General features: G+C 35.3%; 1 protein-coding gene across 1 annotated transcript in view; it reads left to right on the forward strand.

Annotated features, from left to right (window-relative positions):
• The window catches only part of LRP1B (low density lipoprotein receptor-related protein 1B), a 1,756,854-nt gene that overhangs the window by 824,285 nt on the left and 905,942 nt on the right, over window positions 1–26,627 (forward strand). Inside the window, exon 6 of the mRNA XM_014548045.1 lies at window positions 8,704–8,961. Coding sequence (XP_014403531.1) covers window positions 8,704–8,961 — 258 coding nt within the window. The remainder of the gene's footprint in view (window positions 1–8,703; window positions 8,962–26,627) is intronic.

The raw sequence follows: 26,627 nt of genomic DNA on the forward strand, positions 1-26,627 counted from the left end.
TTTTTTTTTTTTTTTAGAAATGGCACAACAAGCTGTAGAATAGCTATTGAATGATTAACTAAATCCTCAATTAGAATGTGTAATAGGTAATATGCTCTACAATTAAATCCCTTTCTTTGTCTTCAAATTGGACAAATATAATGGAAAAATGAACAGAAATGAGGCATACTTAAATTTATAGAAACTATACAGGGTTTAATTTTAAGATGAGGCAAGGATATATATAACTATAAAACTTTTCTATTGCTTTGTTTGGGGAAAGTAGTATATAGTTATTAAAATATTGAGAGGAGGCATGGTGGAACTTAAAACCTGACAAAAAGAATAATATTTTGTTTATTCTAATAAGAAAACAAAAAATGTTTTCAGAGAGCCTTCAAGGCATCCCTGTATCAATTTCAATCAACAAGGTAATAACAGCAGTTAGAGAATTACCCTTGGCACTCCTCCCTCTAGTCTAGATTTTATCTTGACCTTGACTTTGATGACTAATATTCTGCATATTCTCCCTAGTCAAGCTGCTTAGAGTCATTTTAATCCTGAGAAAAGAAAATCCATTGTATCGATTGCATTTTAAAATGTTTAAGCATTTCTCTTTAGCACTAGGACTCACAAAGTCTTCATCTTCCCAAACAAGATAATTTTTGCCAAATTATTGTATGAATTATATCTTAATATCTTCAGAAGTTTAGAACAACTGAATTGTCAAATTGCAAAGAGTATATCTAGGAAAGTAGCTAGAAATTTGATATATAATCACCATTGAGTACTTAGAATTAATCTGCCTTTTAAATAATATAATTAAAAACTGAAATCTAAATTATAGGTTGTATATTTACATCCTTTCAGAAAACAAAGAAGTAAATTATATGACCTTAATTATCTATGTCTACATAATTAATTTTTATCTATCTACCTTTTTTCTCTTATTTTAAGGATCTGGTTTCATATTTCCCTGAGGAAGTAGAAACAAAAGAGAACTTTCTCACTATAAGCTTAATTAAATCTACCAATTTATTTGAATCTAGAATGAATCACTCCACCTTCCTGTTATTTGAATCAAAGAACAATTTGACCTTGCTCTTAAGGCCAATCCTTCAAATGTGCATCAATGTCATCTTCTTTCTCCTGCTCAAGAAGTAGACGTATACAATTGCCTTCTTTATTTCTTGCTCACCAATATTTTCTCTTCTCCTGTATCAGTCCTATCAGCATAAAAGCATGTTGTAAAGATGTAAAGAAACAACTTTCTTTAAATCTATATTGTTCTCCACTATCACTCCATTTCTCTTTTCCCTTTAAATAAAAACTCACAGATCTGTTGTCTCTTTCTCCATTTCCTCCCCATCTCTCTTGAATGCACTTCAGTGGATCTTACATTCTTATCACCCACCTAAGACCTTTATTATCAAGGTTACCAATGACCTCCAATTGCCAGATTACTCAGTTATCAGTTTAAGCAGCACCTTATCTTTGTCTCAAAGCAACATATTCTTGGAGTTTCCTCTTACCTTACAAGACATGTTTTCTCAGTTTATTTTGTTGCATTATTCTCACAGTGCCAGTATTTATTGGCACGATTCAGTGTTCAGTCCTTTGAACATCTCTTACTTGATTGATTTCCTAAGTGCTCTTATCCTGTATCATGCCTTTAAAAATACACACTCTTTCATGGTTTTATAGAACATCTGAGACTGGGACTCCCAGGTTATTATCACCAGCCCTAGCATCTCTATTGAACACACCACTCACTTGAATATTCAGACCCCACTCAATATCTACACTGGAATTAATAGAAATATCAAACTCCATGTTTTTCAAACCCTTGGTTTTCTCCCCTTGTAACAATGCTTTTTCAAAGTTTCCCATCTAGGTAAATGTCACCCCCAGTTACCCAATTGTTCAAGCCAAAACATTAGAGTCACCCTTGAGTCTGTTCTTTCTCATAAATACTTCATTTCAAACTTTTAAATATATTCTGTATTGAACTACTTTTCCTAAGGAGCAGTCTATATTCCCATTACTTTTGCTTTTCTTTATACAATTTGTCACTGCCAAATCATATTAAATAGTATTTATTTACTTGTGTATTTTGTATTCCCCCCACTAAAATATAAGCTCTATGAAAATGGGAGTTTTATTAGTTTTGTTAACTGTTATATCTCTAGCATCTACAGCAGTGCCTGGCAGAAGCTAGCCATGCTCAATAAATATTTGTTAAATGAATATGCAAATACTGAGGCAGTATATATATATTTTTCTTTTTAGGAGACAAAATAAATGTGCTTCTTAAGACCTCATGCTTTTAAACAGGAACTACTTTATGAACAGGAGTTATTTAAAGGCAGTTTTTAAATGAGCCAATATCTATTACATTTAACTCAGTCATTACAAACTTACAACTTGGAGGGACATATCTAAATTAGGAAAAATGTGTTTATATAGCTAAAGTAGTTCCATCTTGCTATAATTAGGAAGGTGACTAGGAAATTAAAAATAATGTGAATTGATCATCTCTAGACTATCTGCTAATTCTAATCATTCAATAACCCCAAATTTTGAATGAATTATTCTCCAAAATGTTGAGATTCACTAATAAAGTCCTGCAATAATTATCAATTAAACGTATTTCATTGTCCTGATTAAAAATCACAATGTGTTATTTATTTCACTTTGCATATTGAAATACATGATAATTTTCACACTGTGGACAAAAAGGGGCCACATGCTAACCTGACTACCACAGGAAAAGCCTGCATGGTGACTTTGCAAACTCAAAAAGTGAGCCGCTGATTAATATGACATATGTGATAGGAAGTAATCACTTTCTGACCATACAAAGCACAAATACATGTCTCTATAACTGGTAGGAAAACACTGGTTTTTTATGCCGCTGACATAGGAGGGGTGTTGAAGCAGGTGAGGACAGATGTCCTTGTCCAGTATGAATGAATTGATAGCCTAGGAGAGGCTTATGCAAGCCAAGTCTTGGTTCTCTAGGTTAGAATGCTGACTGCGTGCTTTTTTGTGCTTCAATCTTTTCTATGTGCAAAGTTAATATTTATTATTTCTCAATAAGAATTGATGTAGGTATTCCTTTGGCTGAAGTACGTTAGGTAATGTACTTTCTAATGGTCTTTTTGGGGAACTGTCTACGGATTCTAGGGTGGCATCTGATAAGAGTATCACAATTATTCTGGTCTGTCTTTTATCCTCATTACCCAAGTGAATGGTGCTCTTCAGTTGGCATGTGAAAACCTGAGGTAATGATTGTTGCACGCAAGTGATCAGCAGTGGTGCAAGTACAGACAGATGACCTTTGCCAGGCCTATACCAGCTTTCAACATGAATCAGTGCAAATATTTATATCCTTAGCCCTTGATGATTTTTATGGGTCCTTATGATTCAGTGGTCCCCCTCATCCCATGCTAAGCCTTAAGTTTATTTGTCTACAGTGTAAAACCAACCCTAGCCGGGTTGTCTTGGTGATAGAGTGTTGGCCTTCAATTTCAGTCAAGGGCACATGCCCAAGATGCAGGCTTGATCCCCAGTATGGGGTGTGCAGGAGGCAGCTGATCAATGATTCTCTCTCATCATTGATGTTTCTATCTTTCTCTCCCTCTCCCTTCCTCTCTACAATTAATAAAACATATTTAAATACATATTTTTAAACTGTCTGTTAATAAATTGATAAATAGGGATTCTAAAGGTATAAAGTAATATTGATCTTAATTTCAGGATGTTCTTGTCACATTAAAAAATGTTTGATAGATTTTATTGCATTTGCTACGTAGGTAATGATATGTTTTTTAAATAACAGGTTTTTTTAAAAAAAATTCCAAATATTGTACATCATATTTGTTTTTGTTTGTCTTATTACATTGCTCAGTGCCTCATTACAATGTAAACATTTTTTAAAAAATTAAATAATCGTCTTGACCCTGATTTAACTGGTATTTGGAATTAATTGAAGATTATTAAAACCTCCAAATTGCATATGTTTTTATTACATATCATGCACGTGCATGTTATATATATATATACGTACATATATATGTTTATTTATTTTAAAATGTTTACTTTTATTCTTACTTTGCTAAGAGGACTTTTACATTTTTGACTGGCTGACAGTTAATTTGCATATACTCACTGATTAGCCAATGAAAAGGGTAGCGCAGTCGTACGCCAATTACCATGTTTCTCTTTTATTAGTGTAGATGTATATATACATATATATATATTTATAGTAAAACCATAGTTAGTAATTAGCATAGACACAGAAATATTATTTCAGTAAAGGACATCACAACTAATATTGTAAGTATACATCCTCCAGTATGTCATTTGAATTTTAAAGTTACCATTATTAAATCAAAACATGAAGCATCTAGCTTTTCTTTTGATTGATCTTTTGATTGATTTTCTGTTTACCTGCAGCTTTTAAAATCATAGGTTGATATATTTTGCATTAAAACATCAACTGATTCACTAGAAGAAAGCACCTACAAAAATCAAATAGATTGATCATTTAAACATTAATGTCAATTAATCATTGGCTGTGTTGATCCTTAATTCATTTGTATCTCAGTTTCTCAGGAATTTCAGTGTTCCTTCGTATTCCAGTCTCTCTCCAAATAATGTTTACAACATACTTAAATTTACTGACTAGTAGCCAATTAAGAAATGATTGTCTACATCTGGACTTCTCAGAAAGCTTGGTAGCAAAGAAGATTTCTTTAAATAATGGTTCATTTTTTAAGGAGAGGCAACTTCACTAAAGGTCATTTCAATTATCAAGTGAAGAAAATAAGCTCTGACATTAATGTCAGTATATCTTTGCTAAACTGATAGCACAGCCATCTAAGACCCCTTCTTAACCTGAGAAATCTATGATCTAACAGGTTTCAAAAGTGCCACTGTCAAGTGTGTGTGTGGGGAGGGGGAAAGGGGGTGGACAAACAAACAAGCAGAGCCAGGAGTGTTGAATAAAGACTAACTCTGGACTTCCAAATTTAGGAACTGTCAAGGGCAACTATTAGGTGGTTCAAAATGATGTTAAGAGATTAGGAGAGAAGCCAACTGGCTAACCAAGCTCAGATGGAGTCCCTTGACAAGGGTATGCTAAGCAGTGATAATTCACAATTTTAACATTGCTGCTGAGAGAACTCTTTACTGGCTATGATCTTAACATTACTGAGACTTCTTTTTTGTTGGCTTATACTAGGCTGTCCAGAACAAGTCTGTTTTCTCCATGAGAAAGAGACCGTTGGGCTAACCATTTTATAATTTCATTGAGCTTTTTTTTTGCTGTTGTTTTTCTTTCCTTTGTTGCTTTTATAAAGTCAAAATCTTTCATTATCTTACTGAAGGCAGAGAAAAATTCTATGGCTTGATTGAGAGAATTGTTTAGGGGGGTAAAAATTCAAATACTCACGTTTTGGCTTTTTTTTCTATCTTTACATTTCTCAGTGTAAGTTTCTTGAAAGATCAAATGATATTTATGAAATTTTCTGAATATCCCACCTTTCTCTGGGTTCCATTCATAGGTTAAGAAACCAAATTATTTTGTAATATTTCACAGGATGTTTCTAAATAATTTTACTGGGCAAGAGTTTCACGTGTCTTTTTCATTTATTCAGAAAATTTGTATTGAATGACCAACTGGGTTCCAAGCTTTATCAAAATTCTAGAGCTACATCAGCAAAAGTAGAAAAACAATGAATCAGAAAAAATAAATAAGATATCTATATTTGATGATAAGTGAAAAATAATGCAAGAAATGGAGATATAGTGGCTTGCAATTTGTATGAGCTAGAGATACCCTCACCAGAAAGGTGACATTCAAATAATGCCTAAAAGGAGGTGAGCAAGTTGGCTATATATTGGGGATGATAATTCCAGGAAGAATAAAGAGCCTCTGATTGAGCAGCTTACCTGGCTTGATCAAAAAGGGGCAAGTAAGAAGTGCACCATGTCTGAAATGAGATGCAGGAGGATGAGAGTAGTTACGAGATGAAGGAAATTAGGTCAAATCAGGTAAGGCTTTAAACACCAGGACACAGGTTTTGACTTTTACTCTGATAATGAGAGCCCTCTTGGAAATGGGCAGAAGATTGACTGGATCTGCCTTAATATTGTAAAGGTATAATAACTCCGACTGCCATATTGAGAGAGACTAAAGAAGAGGAGGGGATAGATGGAAGTGACAAAACCAGTTAGAAAGCGATTGAAATGATCTAGTTAAGAGATGATGGCTGCTTGGGGCAGGATGGTAGTAGTAGTCACTGTGAAATGGTGGGATTCCTAATAAGTTTGACATCTGAGTCAAAGAGATTTTAATGATACATTGGATATAGGATAGGAAAAAAGAGGAATTCAAGATGTTCAAATTCTTTAGTACTTCCTAAGTAGCAAAAAAGCTACCTTTATAATATAACTAGAGTCCTGATGCACGAATTCATGGAAGGGGCTTGGCCCTCACAGCCCTGGCCGGCCCTCGCAGCCCTGGCTGGCCCTCACAGCCCTGGCAGCCTTGGCTGGCCCTCGAAGACACGGCTTTATCCTGAAGGTCGTCCAGAAGGACGTCCAGAAGGTCGTTCAGCTATTTGATCTAATTAGCATATTAGGTCTTTATTACATAGGATTAGTGGTCTGGTGCACAAAATTTGTGCACAGGGGAGGGGAAGGGTGTCCTTCAGCCCGGCATGTACCCTCTCCAATCTGGGACCCCTCAGGGGATGTCCGACTGTGGGATCAGGCTTAAACCAGCAGCCAAACATCCCTCTTGCAATCCGGGACCACTGGCTCCTAATCCTTCACCTGCCTGCCTGCTTGATCACTCCTAACCACTCTGCCTGCTGGCCTTCTTGCCCCCAACTACCCCCCCACTCCCCCACTGCTGGCCTGCTCGCCCCCAACTGCCATCCCCCCGCCAGCCTGATCACCCCCAACTTCCCTCCCCTCCTGGCCTGATCACCCCTAACTGCCTCTGCCTTGGCCCCGCCACCATGGCTTTGTCCGGAAGGACATCCGGAAGGTCTTCTGGAAGGTCTCCCGGTCTAATTAGCATATTACCCTTTTATTAGTATAGATAAGCGATTCTCACCTGTGGGTCTTGACCCCTTTGGGGGTCGAACTACCCTTTCACAGGGGTCGCCTAAGACCATCTGAAAACACATATATAATTACATATCATTTTTGTGATTAATCACTATGCTTTAATTATGTTCAATTTGTAACAATGAAAATACATCCTGCATATCAGATATTTACATTACAATTCATAACAGTAGCAAAATTACAGTTATGAAGTAGCAACGAAAATAATTTTTTGGTTGGGGGTCACCACAACATGAGGAACTGTATTAAAGGGTCGCAGCATTAGGAAGATTGAGAACCACTGGTATAGATTGTACTGCTAAACAATTTTTAATGGTTTTTCTTTTGTCTTTTTTTTAAATTCTCACCTGAGGATATGTTTTTTGATTTTATTTTATTTTTTAAGATAGAGGAAAAGGAGAGAGAGTGAGAGAGAACCATCAATTGGATGCCTCTTGTACTTGCCCAAACTGAGATCTAAACTGCAACCTAGGTATGTATCCTGACTGGGAATGGAACCCATTACCTCTTGATGTACAGGTTGACATTCCAACCAACTGAACTATACCAGTCAGGGCTAGCCAAACACTTTCAACACTAATTTTATATTAGACTAGAAGCCCAGTGCATGAAATTGGTGCACTCAGGGGGTCCCTCAGCCCAGCCTGCACCCTCTTGAATTCCAGGAGCCCTTGGGGGATGTCTGACTGTCACAGAGGCAGAAGAGGCTCCTGCCACCGCTGCTGTGCTTGCCAGCCATGAGCCCAGCTTCTGGCTGAGTGGCACTCCCCTAGTGGGAGTGCACTGACCACCAGGGGGGCAGCTTCTGCATTGAGCGTCTGCGCCCTGGTGGTCGGTGTGCATCATAGTGACAGGTCGTTCCCCCATTAGGTCGATTTGCATATAAGCCTTTTATTATATAGGATTTACTATTACCTTCAAATATTAAAGATATTGAAATTCTAGGCAATTATCAATACTAACACAAGCAAAAATGCATTGTTCAATAAGTAGTATTGAACTTGTTGCTGTTCCATTTAGAATCTTATTTTCCTGACCATAGGGAAGAAATGTGCAAGGAAGTAGCTCAATAATCATAATCTAGTCACTAAGGGAATGTGTGATTATTTGACTCTTGGGGCCAGTCAAGGAACCAATGAGGCTAAAGTCACTCTTTGTATGAGCCTGTGAGCTTTGCATGTTCTGATCCAGAGCATGTATTTCTGACCTCCTATATCCACCTCAGAAAAGCATGCTCTTGCTCATCAGGGAAACCAGATCCAGCATCATTGCCATAAAAATAACTCACAGCATTCCCTTTATTTACCAGCAATGGAAGTAAACAGCAAGTTCTTATATTGTGACAACCCATTACAACTAAGGAAACAAAGAATACAAAATGCTCAGTGGACCATTTTCCTTAGAGAAGTTAACTGAAATATATACTTAGTGAAGCATACATAAGGGTTATTAATAAATGTTTTTATAAGTATTTTTTTATTTTAAAGATGCATTAAAATACAGAATAATTCAATAAGTAATGCAAAATTGTAAAAAGGGACTTTTTGTCACGGAACTCACTTTTCACGTTCTCTTTTATCCCAGAACCTACAGACAGGCCACCTATGCTGTTAATTGCAAATTCTGAAACCATTGAGGTCTTCTATCTTAATGGAAGTAAAATGGCAACCTTGACCTCAGTCAATGGAAATGAAATTCATGCTCTGGATTTTATTTATAATGAGGATATGATTTGTTGGATTGAATCGAGAGAATCTTCAAATCAGCTCAAATGTATTCAGATAACAAGAACAGGAAGATTAACAGATGAATGGACAATCAATATTCTTCAATCCTTCCACAGTAAGTGTTTCAATTCATATTATATGCCACCCTTTAACGATTTTCTTTGCAGACCAGTAGAAAGGATTCTTAGATTTTCTAGCATAATGTATGGCTATGGGGAGCTATATATGCAAGTATGAATGCACTTAAATATATGCACTATGTGTTTTGCATATACTCACACATACATGTATAGTTTCACTGTTTCCATAAGTAGTGGATTGCATAGGTAGTTTTAATTCTTTTTTAATGCTTATTACAGTATCACCTCAATGAGAACTGTGATTTTTTTCACTGAATGGTAGTTTACAATGTGATAGTGAAGGTGGGATTTTTTTTTAAAGCAAGAAACAGAATTGATTATTGTAAGCTCATCAATTGTAGAGTTTGTTAAAATACCTTGAAAACTATTAGTTTTATGCTAAGTGGTAACTACTACCTGTGTTTGTTGATACTTTTCCCCAGCAAATCAATTTTATACACTCTTCTTACAAAAGACTGATTTATGATTTATAATTCACGTTGATTTCTTATGCCAGAAATTCACAAACTATCAACTGTTATTTTATTCCTGAATGTTACCATAAATTGAAATCACATTGTTGCATACACACATCCATTTATATTGTGATTTACAGAAAAAACTTATTCTTACAGATACTGCTAACATAAAAATAGGAAGAGAAAGGAAGAAAAATGTACAATTAAGTTAAGAAGAAAGATAAGTTCTATAATAGAATAAATTTAGTTTTCAGTTATATAATGTTTTATTATTTGGCTTTAATAATCATATTTTATTAACGTTTTTGTCATACAATTAAAGGAATTGGTCATTGATCCTTATTAAACGTAAGAAAATAGTACGATGCAATGTTAAATAATCATGATTAGATTAAATGAACCAGTGTCAAATATTATAAAAATGATTGTATATATTTACATAGACAGAAATAAATGTTTAACAGACAGAATCCAGCACTCTGAAGATCCTCTTAAATAAAACAATCAATGAAGCCATTTATTCTGGCAGTGTGGCAAAGTGCCTAGTGAAGGCAGTTAACACTGGCTAGTTCAGGGATTCTCTGGAGAAATGATAATTCATAATAAAGAGTAAATAACAAGTGGAAGGAGCACAAAGACTACTGCCGTATGATTTGAGTATTACAGACACTGGCTTAGATAGCAGGTGGAAATTGAACAAAGGCCTCCAATCCTTGCCATGTCAGCGATTACCTCAGGTAATCCAAATGTATTTGTCCCTAGGAAATGGAATACTGGTAGTCACATAGCTACAATAATCACTAACTTGTCAGGTAAAATTATTATCTGAACTTACTTCAGTAACTTTTCCTCTCTATATAGTATATTCTAATAATTGTAGTCATCCTTCTTTAATTTGTATTTTTAAAACAACACATTTAAAATAAATCTGGGGATGATCAAGCAACGGTACATTGTAATGTTTATAGAAAAGAATTTGTAACTTAGATTTTATTTGATTTATAAAACAATTCTTGGCAAACCTAGAAAAAATAAAGAGATATTTTTAGGCAATTTATTGAAATGTTGAAAGAACACTTATTTTGATCTATAAAAATTAAAGTCAATGGCAATGTTTTAGTTAAAATAAATAATTTTTATGAAGTCATATTCGATCTGTGCAATTTCAGTCACTTAAGGAAAATTGATTAATGTGTGGAAGAAATTCAATAATGAGAGTGGAGGGAGGTGTGAGCAGGGCTGGGCTCCTCTATCATTGCTTGTAACTTATGCATTTCATCAACATGTCACAGAAGAGCTGTCATTGGATGTGATGGGCACTGCATTCACCATGACAGTTTGTGAGTTGATAATGAAATAAGAGTATTCCTTGCATGTATAATTACATGAAAACCTCTGTTACACCATATAAGCAAAAATTATGAATTGATGGGAATATGTCTGAGTACCTGTCACTACCCACTGTTTCAGAGTTTATCTCTTTAGCTTACCCTACTCCATTATTTTTTACCTACAGAAAATATCATTTTTTCAAAAAATATAAAAATTTATTTTTCAAAGGATTCCTATAAGGAGAAACTCAAGCATTATAGGTCAGACTGACTTGCACTTAAAACTTGCATAATAATAAATTGAAAAACAATTTATTGTGATATTACATTACTTATTGCTTAGCTTATCTCATGCATACCCAACACATCTCTGTGGAGTAAGCAGGAGAGATATGCTCTTCCTGTTTTATCATAGATAAAACAACTACAAAACTCAGTTGTATTACGCAATACTGAGTATCTATAAAGAAGGCAGAGATAGGACATCCAAATCCTATATTCTTTCTTCTACATTAGAATGGCAAATACTGGCCCTTCAAAGAACTTTCCAAGTCTTCCACAAATAATAATATCTACAACTTAATGAATGACCATATGCAATAGGGAGACATTGTTTTTCCCTTTAGGCTGAAGGAAAAATTGGGACTCTTGGAAACTACATAGCAGCCTACAACAAATATTGGATATGGGTATGAGCTAGGTCAGACTTCATGACTTTTGCTAAGCACCACTCTGCCCTATTGGGCCTCAACTATTGATTTTCATTTTAGCAAGCCAAATCGATTAGATGCACTAGCATTAGCAACAGCAGCTCACAAAAACAGTCTCTAAATGGAAAAGAGGTATAAGAATCTTGGAAAGGGCCCTAACTGGTTTGGCTCAGCGGATTGAGCATCGGCCTGTGGACTCAAGGGTCCCAGGTTCGATTCTGGTCAAGGGCATGTACCTTGGTTGTGGGCACATCCCCAGTAGGGGGCGTGTAAGAGGCAGCTGATCGATGTTTCTCTCTCATCGATGTTTTTAGCTCTCTATCCCTCTCCCCTCCTCTCTGTAAAAAATCAATAAAATATATTTTAAAAAAGAATCTTGGAAAGGGAGTGAATGAGATGAGTTGTGGAAGCCTATGTCACTTGAAAAGGTTTACCAAATGATTCTGATATGGCCCTCTAGAGAGGCCTACCTCTAACATTGATAAATACTCCTAAGAAATATTGTGAAAAATTGAAGAAGAGTGATAATAATATACTAAATAAATTATATTAATTAACTAAGGAAGATTGGGGAAAATGCCAGAGATTATATTTCTCATTGGATTTTATTCTTATTAAAGACACCTGTATTTATTAACTAGCATTTTAGCCTGATAGTTGCAGATTTTGAAAAAAAATTTTTGAAAGTGAATGTTTTGTAAACAAAATTGTTTCTCTAATAAACTATTCAAAGAAAGCACATTTGCAATAACTAATTATTTCCCAAATGTTTCCTGGAGAGTACTGTTGTAGGGACACAAATGCACACATTCAACAAAAATGATGGGGTTCACAAAAGTAGTGATATCCAGCGGTTTCCTCGGGACAAAGTGCACAGAGATTATTGAGACAGATAAGAATATTTTCTGGGCTAATCCCTTATTAAGAAAGATGATTCAGAACCACATTGTTCTCCCCCAGGTAAACAGTAGACACTTTCATTCTCTATATGTTACTCTCCAATATTTTGCAAAATTTGTTATCATTTTTCGGATTCTAATATGGAGTTGACCAGCTTGTCTTGATCATTTCATGGACTCAGTTCCAGTCCAACAGACTATTCCTGGACAACAATAAGGGATTGTTTATTCTTTATAGACTTTGCTTCAGAATTAGCCCATTCCCTTGCTTTGGGCCTATTTCAGCCATAGCTAATTTACTACGTGAATCTCTGACTAGATCTATTAAACTGAACTCTTGATTGGATAAATTTTGGATTTTGACACTTTACCTTTGTCTTTTATCAGTCTTACTTATTTCCCTTGTTTTAGCAACTCTCTAATAACCACATAACATTAATTTACTGAATATTATCTAGCACATCAATAATTCTGCATATATACCTCATTGCTATCACAAAAATTACATGAACTTTATACAGTTTATAATTGTCAGTTTGTAGATGAGAAAATGAACTTAAAAATGAAAATTTTTAAGTTAAGAAGAAATTTTTACCTCTTGGTCTCAATAAGTACTAATCAATGACCTTTCTTGATTATAAAATACTAGCGGCCCGGTGCACGAAATTCATGCACGGGGGGGGGTGTCCCTCAGCGCAGCCTGTACCCTCTCCAATCTGGGACCCCTCAGGGGATATCCCACAGGGATCGGGCCTAAACTGGCAGTCGGACATCCCTCTCACAATCCGGGACTGCTGGCTCCTAACCACTCACCTGCCTGACTGCCTGATTGCCCCCAACTGCTTCTGCCTGCCAGCCTGATCACCTCCTAACCACTCCCCTGCTGGCCTGGTTGACGCCTAACTGCTCCCCTGCAGGCCTGATCGCCTCCCAACTGCCCTCCCCTGCCAGCCTGGTCACCCCCAACTGCCCTCCCCTGCTGTCCTGATCACCCACAACTGCCCTCCCCTGCTGGCCATCTTGTGGTGGCCATCATGTGACAACGTGGGGCTGGCCATCTTGTGATGATGTGAGGGCGCGAGGGCCACCTAGGCTTTTATTAATATAAATTTCCTACTTGACTCAGTTCAGCCTAGGAATTTAATAGTCTTCACTTTTTCACAAGCATCATCTATCAAGTTATGGCTGGACAAGAATAAACAGGCTGTGTCCCTATTGAAAATGCAGATATAATCTTGTGATACAATAATCTACCTATAACTGTACAAATACTAATTCCAAATTAGTCAACTCATAGTGAGTCTGCACTTTAGAAGATGATTATGCAACTATATAGCAACACCTTATAAGATTTTGTTGTCAAATTAGTGTAGGAAATTTTACATGCTATATAACTTAGCAGCTTCCCTTTTACCTCAGGATAAAATAAAATTTAATCATCTGGCTTTTCTGCAGGCACCTGACCTACCTTGCCTGTTCCCACTCAAATCCCATGGTCCACATAAAAAGCAGTACTTACACTTATAAGACACTTATTTTTCTGTTTTCCATGTATGTTTGTATAATCTGCTTCTTCACCTAGAAAATAGGTTCTCATTTCCTATAACCAATCATCTCTTGCTCATTTTATAAGGCAGCGGTTCTCAACCTGTGGGTTGCGACCCCTTTCGGTTGAACGACCCTTTCACAGGGGTCGCCTAAGACCATCCTGCATATCAGATATTTACATTATGATTCACAACAGTAGCAACATTACAGTTATGAAGTAGCAACGAAAATAATTTTATGGTTGGGTCACAACATGAGGAACTGTATTTAAAGGGCCAGAAGGTTGAGAACCACTGCCTAGTGCAGTGATGGCGAACCTTTTGAGCTCAGCGTGTCAGCATTTTGAAAAACCCTAACTTAACTCTGGTGCCGTGTCACATATAGAAATTTTTTGATCTTTGCAACCAGAGTAAAACAAAGACTTATATTTTTAGATGTGAGTAAAGGATGAGAAGTTAAGAATTAGAGGGAACAAGGTTAGAGCCAATTTCTGGAGAGCCCATGCCAAATCACTATGAGAGATATTTAGAAAACCAGTCTGACTGATGGCTAATAAGATCCAATCTGTGTCTAGATAACAGCCTCACATGTTAGTCTTGGTATTTCTGAGTCACTGGGTCTGTTCCGCAACTACTGGCTTTGACTTGGACATGATGGCTAATAAGATCTGATCTGTGTCTAGATAACAGCCTCACATGTTAGTCTGGTATTTCTGAGTTACTGGGTCTGTTCCGCAACTACTGGCTTTGACTTGGACTCAGTTTCTGACTTCCCTAGGGTGTGTGCCTGCAGATTTATTTTGAAAATTTAACATCAATGACCATAGGAAGAACTTGACCCAAACCTTTTTTAGTTTTCTCAGTTATAATTAAACAGTATTGGAGCCAAAGCTTTTATAATAAAAGTCAATTAATTTTAGTAGAGAGATCAAACAGAACAACACAGTGGACTTTTTAACCCTTCTCCTTCCGTTGGTGTGCATAGACTTTTTATTAGGAAGGAAGTTCTGCTATCTTGTATTTAGGTCCTTGTACGCATACAATGGTGGATGTGCTTCTGATCCCAGTCCCATATACTTAGTTATTATCGAGGCCCCAGATGCCTTTTGGGATAAAAAGTGAAGAGCAGGGTCGGGATTCTTTGTGTCTCTCAGCCTCTGAGAAGTCCTGAAGAGGACTTACCTTGAACCCAGAATTTATGCTCTTTATTCTTCATCGGAGATGAAGTTTGTTCAACAATTGGTCAGTTCTAGTTTTAGCCTCCATTATAAAAAGTTCAGGAATTGGTTTGCTCCTAGCTGAAAAGGCAATATGATCATTCTTCTCTTGTAAATCAATGAGACTTGATTTCTCCCTCCCATAAAAAGGTGTGCTCTTTTTAATCCTCACCTGAGGATATGTTTTTATAAATTTTAGAGGGAGAAAAGATAGAGAGAAACATCAATGTGAGAGAGAAACATAGATCAGCTTCCTCCCATATGCATCCGGACCCAGGATAGAACTGGAAACCTAGGTATGTGTCCTGACCAAAAATGTAACCTGAAACCTTTTTGGTGTATGGGATGACACTCCAACCTACTGAGCAAACCTGGCCAGGCAAATGGTATTTTGTTTTTATTTCTCTTTGTTTGTTTTAGCTGTTTAGAATTCAGACTTTTTGATCAGTATATCTTGTGAAGCTACAAATACTGCACAAAATTTTGATTGCAGTAACTGCTTTTTTTAGTATTCCCTAGGGAACACATGTGAAGAATTCAAAGTGCATACTCCAGGAGGATATAACTATTCCCAGAGATGCATTTTTAAGTAAATGCTGTTTTATAAGGAAATACATGTTTTATTAAACCCTTTATATCTCTTAAAAGCTTCTCATCTCCTATTTAGCATATTTATATGGAAACATAAAAATGACTTTTTTTGAGACATGACTGCTGTGTGTGTGTGGGTGAGGGGGTGTATTTAATGCAATAATGCATTCCTGCTGCACTCTGGAATGTTAGCAAAGTTATCAGGCCATTCATTGAGAGCTCAAAGCAAACAAACAACCTAACAAAAAGAGTTAAATTTAGCAAAGCTGTGGATCTGAGGACACATTTTTAGAGAACTAGCAGAATTCCCTTCTTGATTCCAAATGCTTAATGTTGTAGGCATTGGTATTAAATTACTCTTTAATTTTTACATTAACATTAGATGGATTTTTACTTTGAAGTAAGTAAGCTGTTCTGATTTACAACAGGAACACAACCATAAAAGGCCGTTTTGAATGCCTAGTTAAAAAGAAAAAGAAAATAAACAACTCTCGGCACTCGGTTCCTCTATAAATTTGTCTTTATTGTTAGTTCAGTCGCCATGCTATGAAGAACTCAGTTACTATTTTATTGTCATTTGGCAACATGCTTGGAACTCTCCAAAACAGAAATTAGAGAGATGCTGAACTTCAACTGTTCATATTTATTTTTTTTCTTTGAAGTTGGTGAAATGTACTTTACACATTCACTAGACACACATAGTTTCCCTTCTAAACTTGTCTTGATGCTGTATAGAACTTTATGGATTTTAATAATCAAAGTGGGAATATCCTGATGGCCCCATCACACTTGTCTATTCCAGGTAGAACATAATATTAGGCAGGTTCTCTTTATCTACCCATCTGAAATGTGGAAGACACAATGCTATTTTCATCATTAATAAGTCATGAGACATGTTTTAAAATCTACAATGCTAATTACTGAAACTAGTTGTTGAGGGTGGTAGCAAACAGTATTCTAGAACTTAGAAATGTATGCAGTATCAAGGGATATCTGATTTAATTATAATAAATATTTTTCATGAGTTGGATGAGAGTATGGTGACAAAACCTCTTGATAGTAGAAGAGAAATGTCAAATGATGAGATGGTGAAAAAATTGTAAAATGTTTGTGAAATATTGGTCTAAATTTATATATATATATGTGTGTATATATATATATAGGTATATATATATATATAGATATATATATATATATGGTTATATATCTATAGATAGATGATGATAGATAGATTAGATAGATAGATAGATAGATAGATAGATAGATAGATAGATAGATAGAGATAGACTATGCTGAGGTACTCTAGTTGTCAAAAGGGTAGAATTTATAGTGCAGCTCTGATAACTTTCTAAGCACCTCATAACATTTAGAAGGCCTAACCTTCAGGTCTATGGATTTCCTTTGCTTTGATTCTTTGCTTTTCAAAGAACTTTCAGGTTTGGTTTTTCAGATACAATAATTCTAGAATTTGTTAGGATGGTGTCTTTTAGTAATTGTGCCATCCTATTCATTACAAGAGCCTCATTATCAGTAGTCATAAATTAACAAATTGACATTCCGGTTGATATATCCCTTTTCTGGGAGGCTGGTAAGCATGAAGTAATTCCCCAAAGCCTGGTAATCCTTTGGTGAACAACTCAAATGGATTTCCTGAAATTGTAAATCTGATGATTAGATCTGTGCTTGAAATATTCTGTAAGACTTTATCATTTTAATGACAGCATAAATATAGTTAATATCATATTTTTCTTAGTAGAAATTCTTGTTTGACGCTAGTTACTTATGAGGGAAATAAAATCAGTATAGCAACCAGTGATTACTATGTTTTGTTCTCCTCTTTTAGGAATTATAAAGAATATATTTTTCCTGCTGAAGTGGCTCTGTGGAGTGTGTGTGTGTGTGTATGTGTGTGTGTGTGTGTCTGTGTGTATGAATATTTCACCTCCGCACATTATTTTTATTCAGAGTATTTATGTCACAATGTGGTTTCCACAATTTCATACCTTTCCTTGGAATCATCAATTTACTTAAAGAAAAGACTCCCATATTTTCTCCAAGGTTCCCATTAGGCCCAATCTATTGTTTGTCTCCTCACCCCTGACTTTAGGAACGCTTCAAGTTTTGGAGCATCTTCCTTCAGAGACATGGGGGGAAGGGTCAGATCTGGCAGGAAGAAAGATGTCCTAATTGAATTCTACTGAGGAACATATGTGGGTTTTCAAAAAATGATCTTTTTGTTGTTTGATTTTTGTTATAACCAAGAATGATATTTAACTGTCTCTGAACTTCTGAACAGGACCCTTCCATTACATTTTAAAAACGACATTTAAAAATAAATAAAGGTTTTTAACCTTTCCTCTGTTTCAGATATCTTACTCTGTCTTAGAGCTTTGTGTAATTGATTTGTAAGAAAAATATAATTAAGTAAATTAGAAGTATAAATGGGTATCACCACAAAATTTTTCAACTTAAAAGTACATTATGATTGCAATTACACAAAATGCCATTGGAAATTATAGCAGTTACTTAGATAATTTGTGAAAAAAGGTGTTTGTTCCTAAAGTACAGATAATTGAGTGGAAATACTTCTAATGTGTCAATTATGCAAATAATCATCTCTCTGTTTACATCAAACTATTATTTTCAGACTCTCTATTAATGTTGTGCATCCTATGTCCCTGGGATAATATTTACACAAAATTACATGGAGAACCAAGGTAATTATTTTTATAAACTCAAACTCAATTATCGGCATATTCCAACTTTCCCCCCTTGCATCATGTAGATAGTCAATTCATTTTTGGTAGTTCATATTGAATGTGTCATCTGATTTATTTTTAAGCATTATTATATAAAGTTAAGAAGTATTGAAAGATTATTGTAGCCAGATACACAACAAATACTTAATTTTCTTAGAACTTTTTGTTGGAACTTTAACAAGAAACATTAAAATTAATAATGATATTTTGGCTTGCTCCAAGATCAAGTGGTATTTACATATGAAAATGAGAGTTTTAAAAATAGGTATTTTTCAATCTAAAATAGGAACTAAGATAAGTATTGAGGTAATATTAAATGTAGTGATTTTTAACCCTTTTCATCTCATGGCATACATAAACTAATTACTAAAATTCTGCAGCACAAAAAGTATGTTATATTTTCTGCCATTCTGACAAAAAAAAATAGGTATGGTTTTGATTCATTTACAATGGAGCAGTGTTGTGTTGGCTGTTGTCATTTATTCTATTTGACAAGCTAAGGGAAAAGAGGTCAGTATCCCTGACTAAATAGTCAGGTATTACATGTTTTAAAAATTCTTGTGGCACACCAGTGTGCCACAGCACTCGGGTTGAAAATTGCTGATGTAATGTATAAATATGAGATATTTCAGAATTTATTATTAGCAATTATTTTATTTATCATATGTGGAATTCAATATGAATTGAGATTTCTATGTTTCTGAATGCTATAAACTGAATGTGTCCTCCCAACATTCATATGTTGAAGCTCCATCTCCCAATCTGATGGTATTTGGAGAAAGGGTTATTGAGTGTAATTAGGTTTAGGGAAGGTTGTGAGAGCAGAACCCCCATGATGGGATTTATACCCTTATAAAAACCAAGGTGACCAGAACACTCACTCTCTCTCTACCATGTTTGGATACAGAACACAAGATAATTGGAGGGAGGATAGGGGCTGGGCAGAAAGGGGTAAAGGGGGAGGGAATGAGAAATGTGTGTGTGTGTGTGTGTGTGTGTGTGTGTGTGTGTGTGTGTGTGTGTTTGAATTAAAAACCAGGAAAAAAAATAAGTTACTTATTTGAACCAGAAAGAGAGCCCTCACCAGACATGGAACCAGCCGGCACTTTGATCTTGAACATCCCGGCTTCCAGAACAGTGGGAAATAAATGTCTATTGTTTAAGACACCCAGTCTATAGTGTTTCATTGTAGCAGCCTAAATGAACTGAAGACATTCTTCTTTCTGTATTCTAAAAGTAAAAGTACATTTATTTCCTAGTGTATTCATATGAAGTGCCATGGGGCACACCATATGAATAACACTCCATCTCCAGTTGTAGAGGTCTTAGGCCACGCTAAAGACTGAATTTTATGCTAAGTGTGGTGGGAAGGCATTGGAGATTTTAAGGAGAAGAGTGATGTTTTAAAAAATAAAAGTACAGACTCAGGGTTTTAGAGTAAAACCTGTTGTTTATTAAAACTGTGTGGAAGAAACAATAACACAAACAGAATTTGGAAGCTTACTACACCTCATTTTCTGGTTGGTGTGCATGGCAAAATGTTAAAAAGAGAAATACTCCATAAGAGTTTGACTTAAAATTGAGCTAAATTTCAGCAAACTTAGATATTTATAAAAATAGTGATGATGTACTTTGAAAACATATGTGCGGAAGAGATGTACTAATCTCTAGGTTCTATCGGTTTGTTAAGACTTATTTTCACTAGTAATCAACTGTAACATAGATTTCAGGCTATATAGAATACTGTTTCCTTCTTTGGTGCCATAATATAATTTATTTTGTAACGATGCCCCATGGTGCTCTGTGAAGATTGTAACAGAGAGTTTAGAAGGGAGGCATAGAGACCAATTAAGAAGCTTTTGCGACCATCAGGGGAGAGAAGTGTCCTGACCAAGGAGAGTAATAGCAGAAAGAAGTGTATAGTTTCAGGTGAAAGTCTTAAGAATTTCTGATAGATTTAATATGGAGTGAAGTGGGGAGAAATAAGGAAGGAATAAATGATGAATCTCTTTGAGTCATGGGTCAAATAAGAATGTGAAGTTTTGCATAGCAGAAAAAGACACTTTTGTGTAAACTGTATTTGCTATAGAGAGAATAGCAATGGTATTTTTCTAAATGCATCCCCTATAGCCCTGGTCAATTTGGCTCAGTGGATAGAGTGTTCGTCTGCAGAATGAAAGGTCCTGGGTTTGATTCAGGTCAAGGGTGTGTGGTCAAGGGTATGTGCCTTCATTGCAGGTTTGGGCGCTTGTAGGAGGCAACCAATTGATGTGTCTCTCTCACATGGATGTTTCTCTCTGTGTACTTCCCTCTCCCTTCCATTCTCTCTAAGAATCAATGGGGAAATATCCTCAGGTGAGGATTAACAATAACAACAACAACAAAAATATATCCCCATAGGAAATAAGATTAGCATGTAGCTTGGCTTAGAGAAGGAATTAAGAAATATTGGAAACCTGAAATAGAAGAAGATTCAAAATCTCAGTCATTTCATGTCCCTCCCTCCTAACAAGAATATAAAAACATCCAATATCCATATGAATACCTAATATTGGCACACTAGCCATGTTAGAAGCACCTTCCTAGTATTTTTTCATAAAAGCATACACAGATTTATGACTACTTGTACAGAGAACTGACCTTGGTACCCATTTTGACGACATTTTATGTGTTTATGAAACAGGATTGGCACCTAGGAAAAGGTAATCACTTAAAGGAAAAGGGAGGGTTCTGTATGGTCTACGGGTTCTGTTCCTGAGTAAGGAGGTGCCTGCCCACAGTGCACCCTAGTTGAATTACTAGAATAGCATTTTTTATTTTTTAAATATATTTTTATTTATTTCAGAGAGGAAGGGAGAGGGAGGGGGGGGGAGAGAGAAACATCAATGATGAGAGAGAATCATCGATTGGATGCCTCCTGCACACCCCCTACTGGGGATGGAGCTCACAACCCAGGCATGTGCCCTTGACCAGAATTGAACCAGGGACCCTTCAGTCCACAGGCTGGCGCTCTGTCCACTGAGCCAAATCAGCTAGGGCTAGAATAGCATTTTAATTACTATACCAAGCAGACAGAGCCTCTGTTTGCTCAATTCAATTTATTTTGGGATAATATTTAGTTTATCAAAGGATAAAGTGAATATATGTTTCTTGATAAAGATGGCAACATATGAAAATAAGTGAAATTACATCATCTTATCATTCAGTGAGCATTTTCAAATGTTCTAGTAAAGAAATGGGGGAGAGGAAACTAAATGTTAATTTCCCACATAAAGAAAGAGACCTAAATTTAGGAAAACCGAATAGTTTCTTTATAATCTTGGCATTCTTTAAACTTTGTTTTTGCCTGCTGTTGTCTGTATTTGTATTAGAAACACTATAACTCTCCTCATTGAAGGCAATATCACAGCTTCAGGGACAAGATTTGAGTGGAAATAAAAATGAGAGTTTAAAATATTCATAATATACAAGAATAGAAGTCTATGGAAACACTCTATATTTGGAATGTTTTTCATCTTCTGTGATATATTCAAAATTTCTATCATTCTTGGCTCCTTCATCTAAGCTAGAATATAACTTAAATGTATTCCTTTGACTATGATTATATATATACTGTTGATAAAGGAAATATGGTGGATATATGTAACATAACCTCACCATTGTTTTGATACTCTTTGAAGCCATTATATCTCTTCTGGAATTGCAGGGTCTCCCTAACTGGGACTCATCCCCTTTTTCCACATAGCAGTCAGAATGACCTTTTTAAAATGAGAGACAGATGTCTAGCTGTCCCCAGGGACTTTCCGTTAAACACTGCAGATTTATCAAAAGTATTTACCTGTGTTTTTCTTTTTTCTTTTTGAAGTCCACTGTATAAACAGCAACGACATGTTTTTAATTGTATTAAGACCAAAAGAAAGAGAGAAGACAAAAATGGAAGATAATTTTGGACAATAAGGAATGGATGATTAAATTACAAATGCATTCGTTTTAGTACTTATTTGCTTTGCTGAGTTCAAATGGAGTACTAAGATAAAGAACCCCAGAAAGGCTAAAGAATAGACTCTGAACACCTCTGAGGGTGAAGATAAAGGATAGGCCAGGAATAAGATTAGTTTAGAACCTGCTTTTAGACTATCTAGGATAATAAAGACCATTATAAACTGATGACAAAAATAGATACAGAGGCAGAACAGATTGTCAAACTACAGAGGGAAGGCTGGGGAGGGTTGAGGAAGGGAGGGGTAAGAGATCAACGGAAGGACTTGTATGCATGCATATAAGCATAACCAATGGACACAAGACACTGGGGGGTAGGGGAGGCCGGGGAAGGTCAAGGAGAGGAAAAAAAAAAGGAGACATATGTAATTAGGTGACAGGATCCGTACATTTTACTTTTTGATAGTTATTACCAGCTCACAGGCATGCCCAAGGAAGTTCTCTGCTGCTGGTAGTTATTAAAAACAAAACAACCTAAAGCTCTATATTTCTATTAATAGGGAAACAGTTAACCAACTTATGGCATATCCATGTTGTGCAATGGTCTAAACCCCAGAGCTGTAAGAATGCTATCTTTATATACTGATAAGAAAAAAACTCCAAGATATGCCTATTAATAAAAAATAAAATGTAAAAAAAATAAGCTACTAGATTTCCTACGCTGGTCCCACAGCCAGGAACAACTTACCCTCTACTTTAGGAAAAATTTGATGTTTGATTTTTGAAGCAGTGAAGTAATATGTATCTCGACTGATAATAGGAAGCCCAGAGACCATGGCTATGAACAAGGCAAGTACAGACTAGAACAAAAGCATGGCAGGAGATAGGAGGAGGTCAAAAGCAAAAAGAAATTAATAAGTTACTGTTTGTTGTTTCCCATTTAGGGAGGCGTTTTAGAGGTGTGTTTTTTTTTTAACTAGAAATAGGGAATAATGAATTCTATAACAAAGAGAAAAAAGAAAAATTAAAGAAGTTGTTCAAGTTGGGAAGTAAAATCATAATAAAATGCGTTCTTCATTTGTGAACAGAAAACTATATAGATATAATTACATAAACATGGAATGTTAATTTAACTAAGAATTAAGATTATGGGAGGCAATTAATATGTGTAGGATACCTACTGCATGTCATTGTACTGGATTCATAGTTTTGTTGTCCGATGTAATCCTCTGACCACTTTGTAAAATGAATGTGATGTTTGTCATTACATAAACAATGGCTTTTATAGATATTAGTAACTTTCTCAAGAACACACTTTTAAGTGGAAGGTTAGGCTGGACTAAATGATAGACAGTGTTTGCTTTGCTTTGGTGTGATCACACTAGCAGCTTTTGATCCAGTTTGGCTGCAGACAGGTTTTTTTTGGTACAAAAAATGCTTTATAATTTAAAAAATAGTTTACTATATTTAAACAACAGAAGACTTCAAATGAAATGTTGAGATCCATATTTCTGTGGTCTTTGAAACAAAGAAGCATTTCAATGTCAAAACAATCAACTGGGTTTGAGCCTGCCTTTTTAGGGACATGGAAGATTCCAGGTCATCATGGTGGTTTGCCACAATCCCTCCACACAAGTATTACCTATTTACCTTATTTTCTAATCCTTGTATTCATTTAAATGTGCTACCTCTGGGTGGTTGGCGATCACATAGCAAATAATTAAAGAAGAAATCAAGTACTAAAATTTGTTAATGTGTAATTTTCAGGAGGTTAAAAACATGACATAAAAATATGTAGTGAAATTGAGTTAACAAGACATTTAGCTCATTAATGAGAGAATCCGCAGGATGGTAAACTTGGTTCAAAGGAGTACAGAAGAGACTGAAGTATTTACAATCAATGAAAGAAAATTATTCTGATTTAAGATTGTAAAATTAGTAGAAAAGTATTTCATGGTGCACTGGAAAATAAGCTAGGGTTATTTTTACTTCCTGATGGAAATTATTTTCATCTCTATTGGACAAAAATTATTTGCAATTTATTAGTATACAAATTAATATCTAAATTCATCAGAACTGAAACCTAAGCAATACTATTAAATTGTAAGTTAAACAAAAATAAATTCCCCAGGAGAATTAATCCTTGAGGGGCCTGTTAGACAATGGCCTGGTATGACATTAAAAGGACATGGGACATTCCTTCCTATTTTTTCTTCGTAAGATTTTGACTTTTGTTCTCAATCATTTATGGCAAGGACCGCATTATTTTATACTTGAGTAGGTATATTATTTTGCTAGACCTGTCATAGCAAAATATCACAGACTGAGTGCTCCACCACAGAAATCCATTTTCTCACAGTCTGAAGGCTGGAAGCCCAAGGCCAAGGAGCCAGCAGGACTGGGCTTCTCTGAGGTGTCTCTCCTGGGTGTGCAGATGGCCTTGCCTCTGGTCTCTCTCTGTATGTCCTACTCTGTTAATTTTATAAGGGCACCAGTCCGATTGGATTAGGGCCTACCCTAATGGCCTTGTTTTAAATTAATTATTGCTTCAAAGATTTTATTGCCAAATGCAGTTACATTCTGAGGTACTGGGAGATAGGACTTTAACATATAAATTTTGAAGGAAATGAGTCCATAGCACTAAGTATACATATATTTTGGTACATTAAAAATGTTTAAGTTCTATATTCACCAACTCTGGTAATTAGTTACCTGCTTTATGCACCCAAAAAATGTCATGTAACCATATAAAATGTTATTCAATTAATTCAATTATAGATTATATCAATTACAGATTATCATAAGAATTTGTCTTCTTTTGTTGTTGTTGTGCTTACTTTTATCATGAATTTTTAATTTCCACTGGGTAAAACTTTAAATGTTTAGACCTAAGAAAATATTGTTTAGAAATTGTTAATAGTTACTTATATTTATATAATAACTTTATCATATTCAAAATACTTTCAATATTATTTAAATTTTCACAATATTTATATTGAGATTATTTTGTAGATATGAATGGAAAAGTAACCTTTGCTTTTGGCAATTAAGAAATTCTGAGTGACCATAATAAGAGCCATTTCAAGAGAACAGTAAGGATGAAATCTGAGTGACTTTTGGTTGCAGAATGCATAAAAGCTAACTAGAAAACATAATAATGAGAATATATTTAAAGCTATTCTAGTAACAATGAAGTAATAGAGGTCTTACTACAAAAAACTTAGAAATTATTTTGTAATATAATGTCATAAAACAATTATAGCTATCTTCAGCAATTTCTGGTGAACTTTGTTATATATCAGAAAATGAAAATGAAATGCTAAATCTATTTTCTAGAAAAAATCACCTCTCTCCTAAAATGTTCAAATCATTTTAGCCAAATTTATCTATCTATCTATCTATCATCTATTTATCAGCTTACTTGAACTCTAATTGCCTTAATTTTCCAATCTTAATAAAGATTTCATTAAGATCAGACAGAAACTTCAAATATAAGAAACTAAACCAATTCCTATAATGACTGTTTGCTAATTATCAGGCTATTTAGTGAGACCTTGCCTATCTATCTATCATCTAACTATCTATCATCTATCTATCTATCTATCTATCTATCTATCTATCATCTATTTATCAGTTTACTTGAACTCTAATTGCCTTAATTTTCCAATCTTAATAAAGATTTCATTAAGATCAGACAGAAACTTCAAATATAAGAAACTAAACCAATTCCTACAATGACTAAGTGTTTGCTAATTATCAGGCTATTTAGTGAGACCTTGCCCCTTCAAGCTTGGATAGTTGTTATGATACTGAGTTGAAAGAAGGTGTAAATGCTGTCAAACAGATCTTTTGTCTGGAATTACAAGTGCATATACTAAACCAACTGCATGCCTAGCATGAGGGATGGGTCATTGAACATACTCTGTCACATTACCTGAATCCAAGATATGTACAATGACATTGGAAACAGTGGGTTCTGTGCTGTAGCTGATATAATAATACAAAAAGATTACCAAACCAAACAAGGCTTACAGTTACAGATTTCTGGAGACAGAGAAATAGTTCATATTTTTAAAAATTCTTCTAGCTGCCCTAGCTGGTTTGGCAGAGTGGATAGAATGCCGCCCTTTGGACAGAGTCCTGGATTAGATTCTGGTGAATGGCACATACCTTGGTTGCAGGCTCCGCCT

The sequence above is a fragment of the Myotis brandtii genome, unplaced genomic scaffold, assembly GCF_000412655.1.
Source record: "Myotis brandtii unplaced genomic scaffold, ASM41265v1 scaffold493, whole genome shotgun sequence".
Lineage (NCBI taxonomy): Eukaryota > Metazoa > Chordata > Mammalia > Chiroptera > Vespertilionidae > Myotis > Myotis brandtii.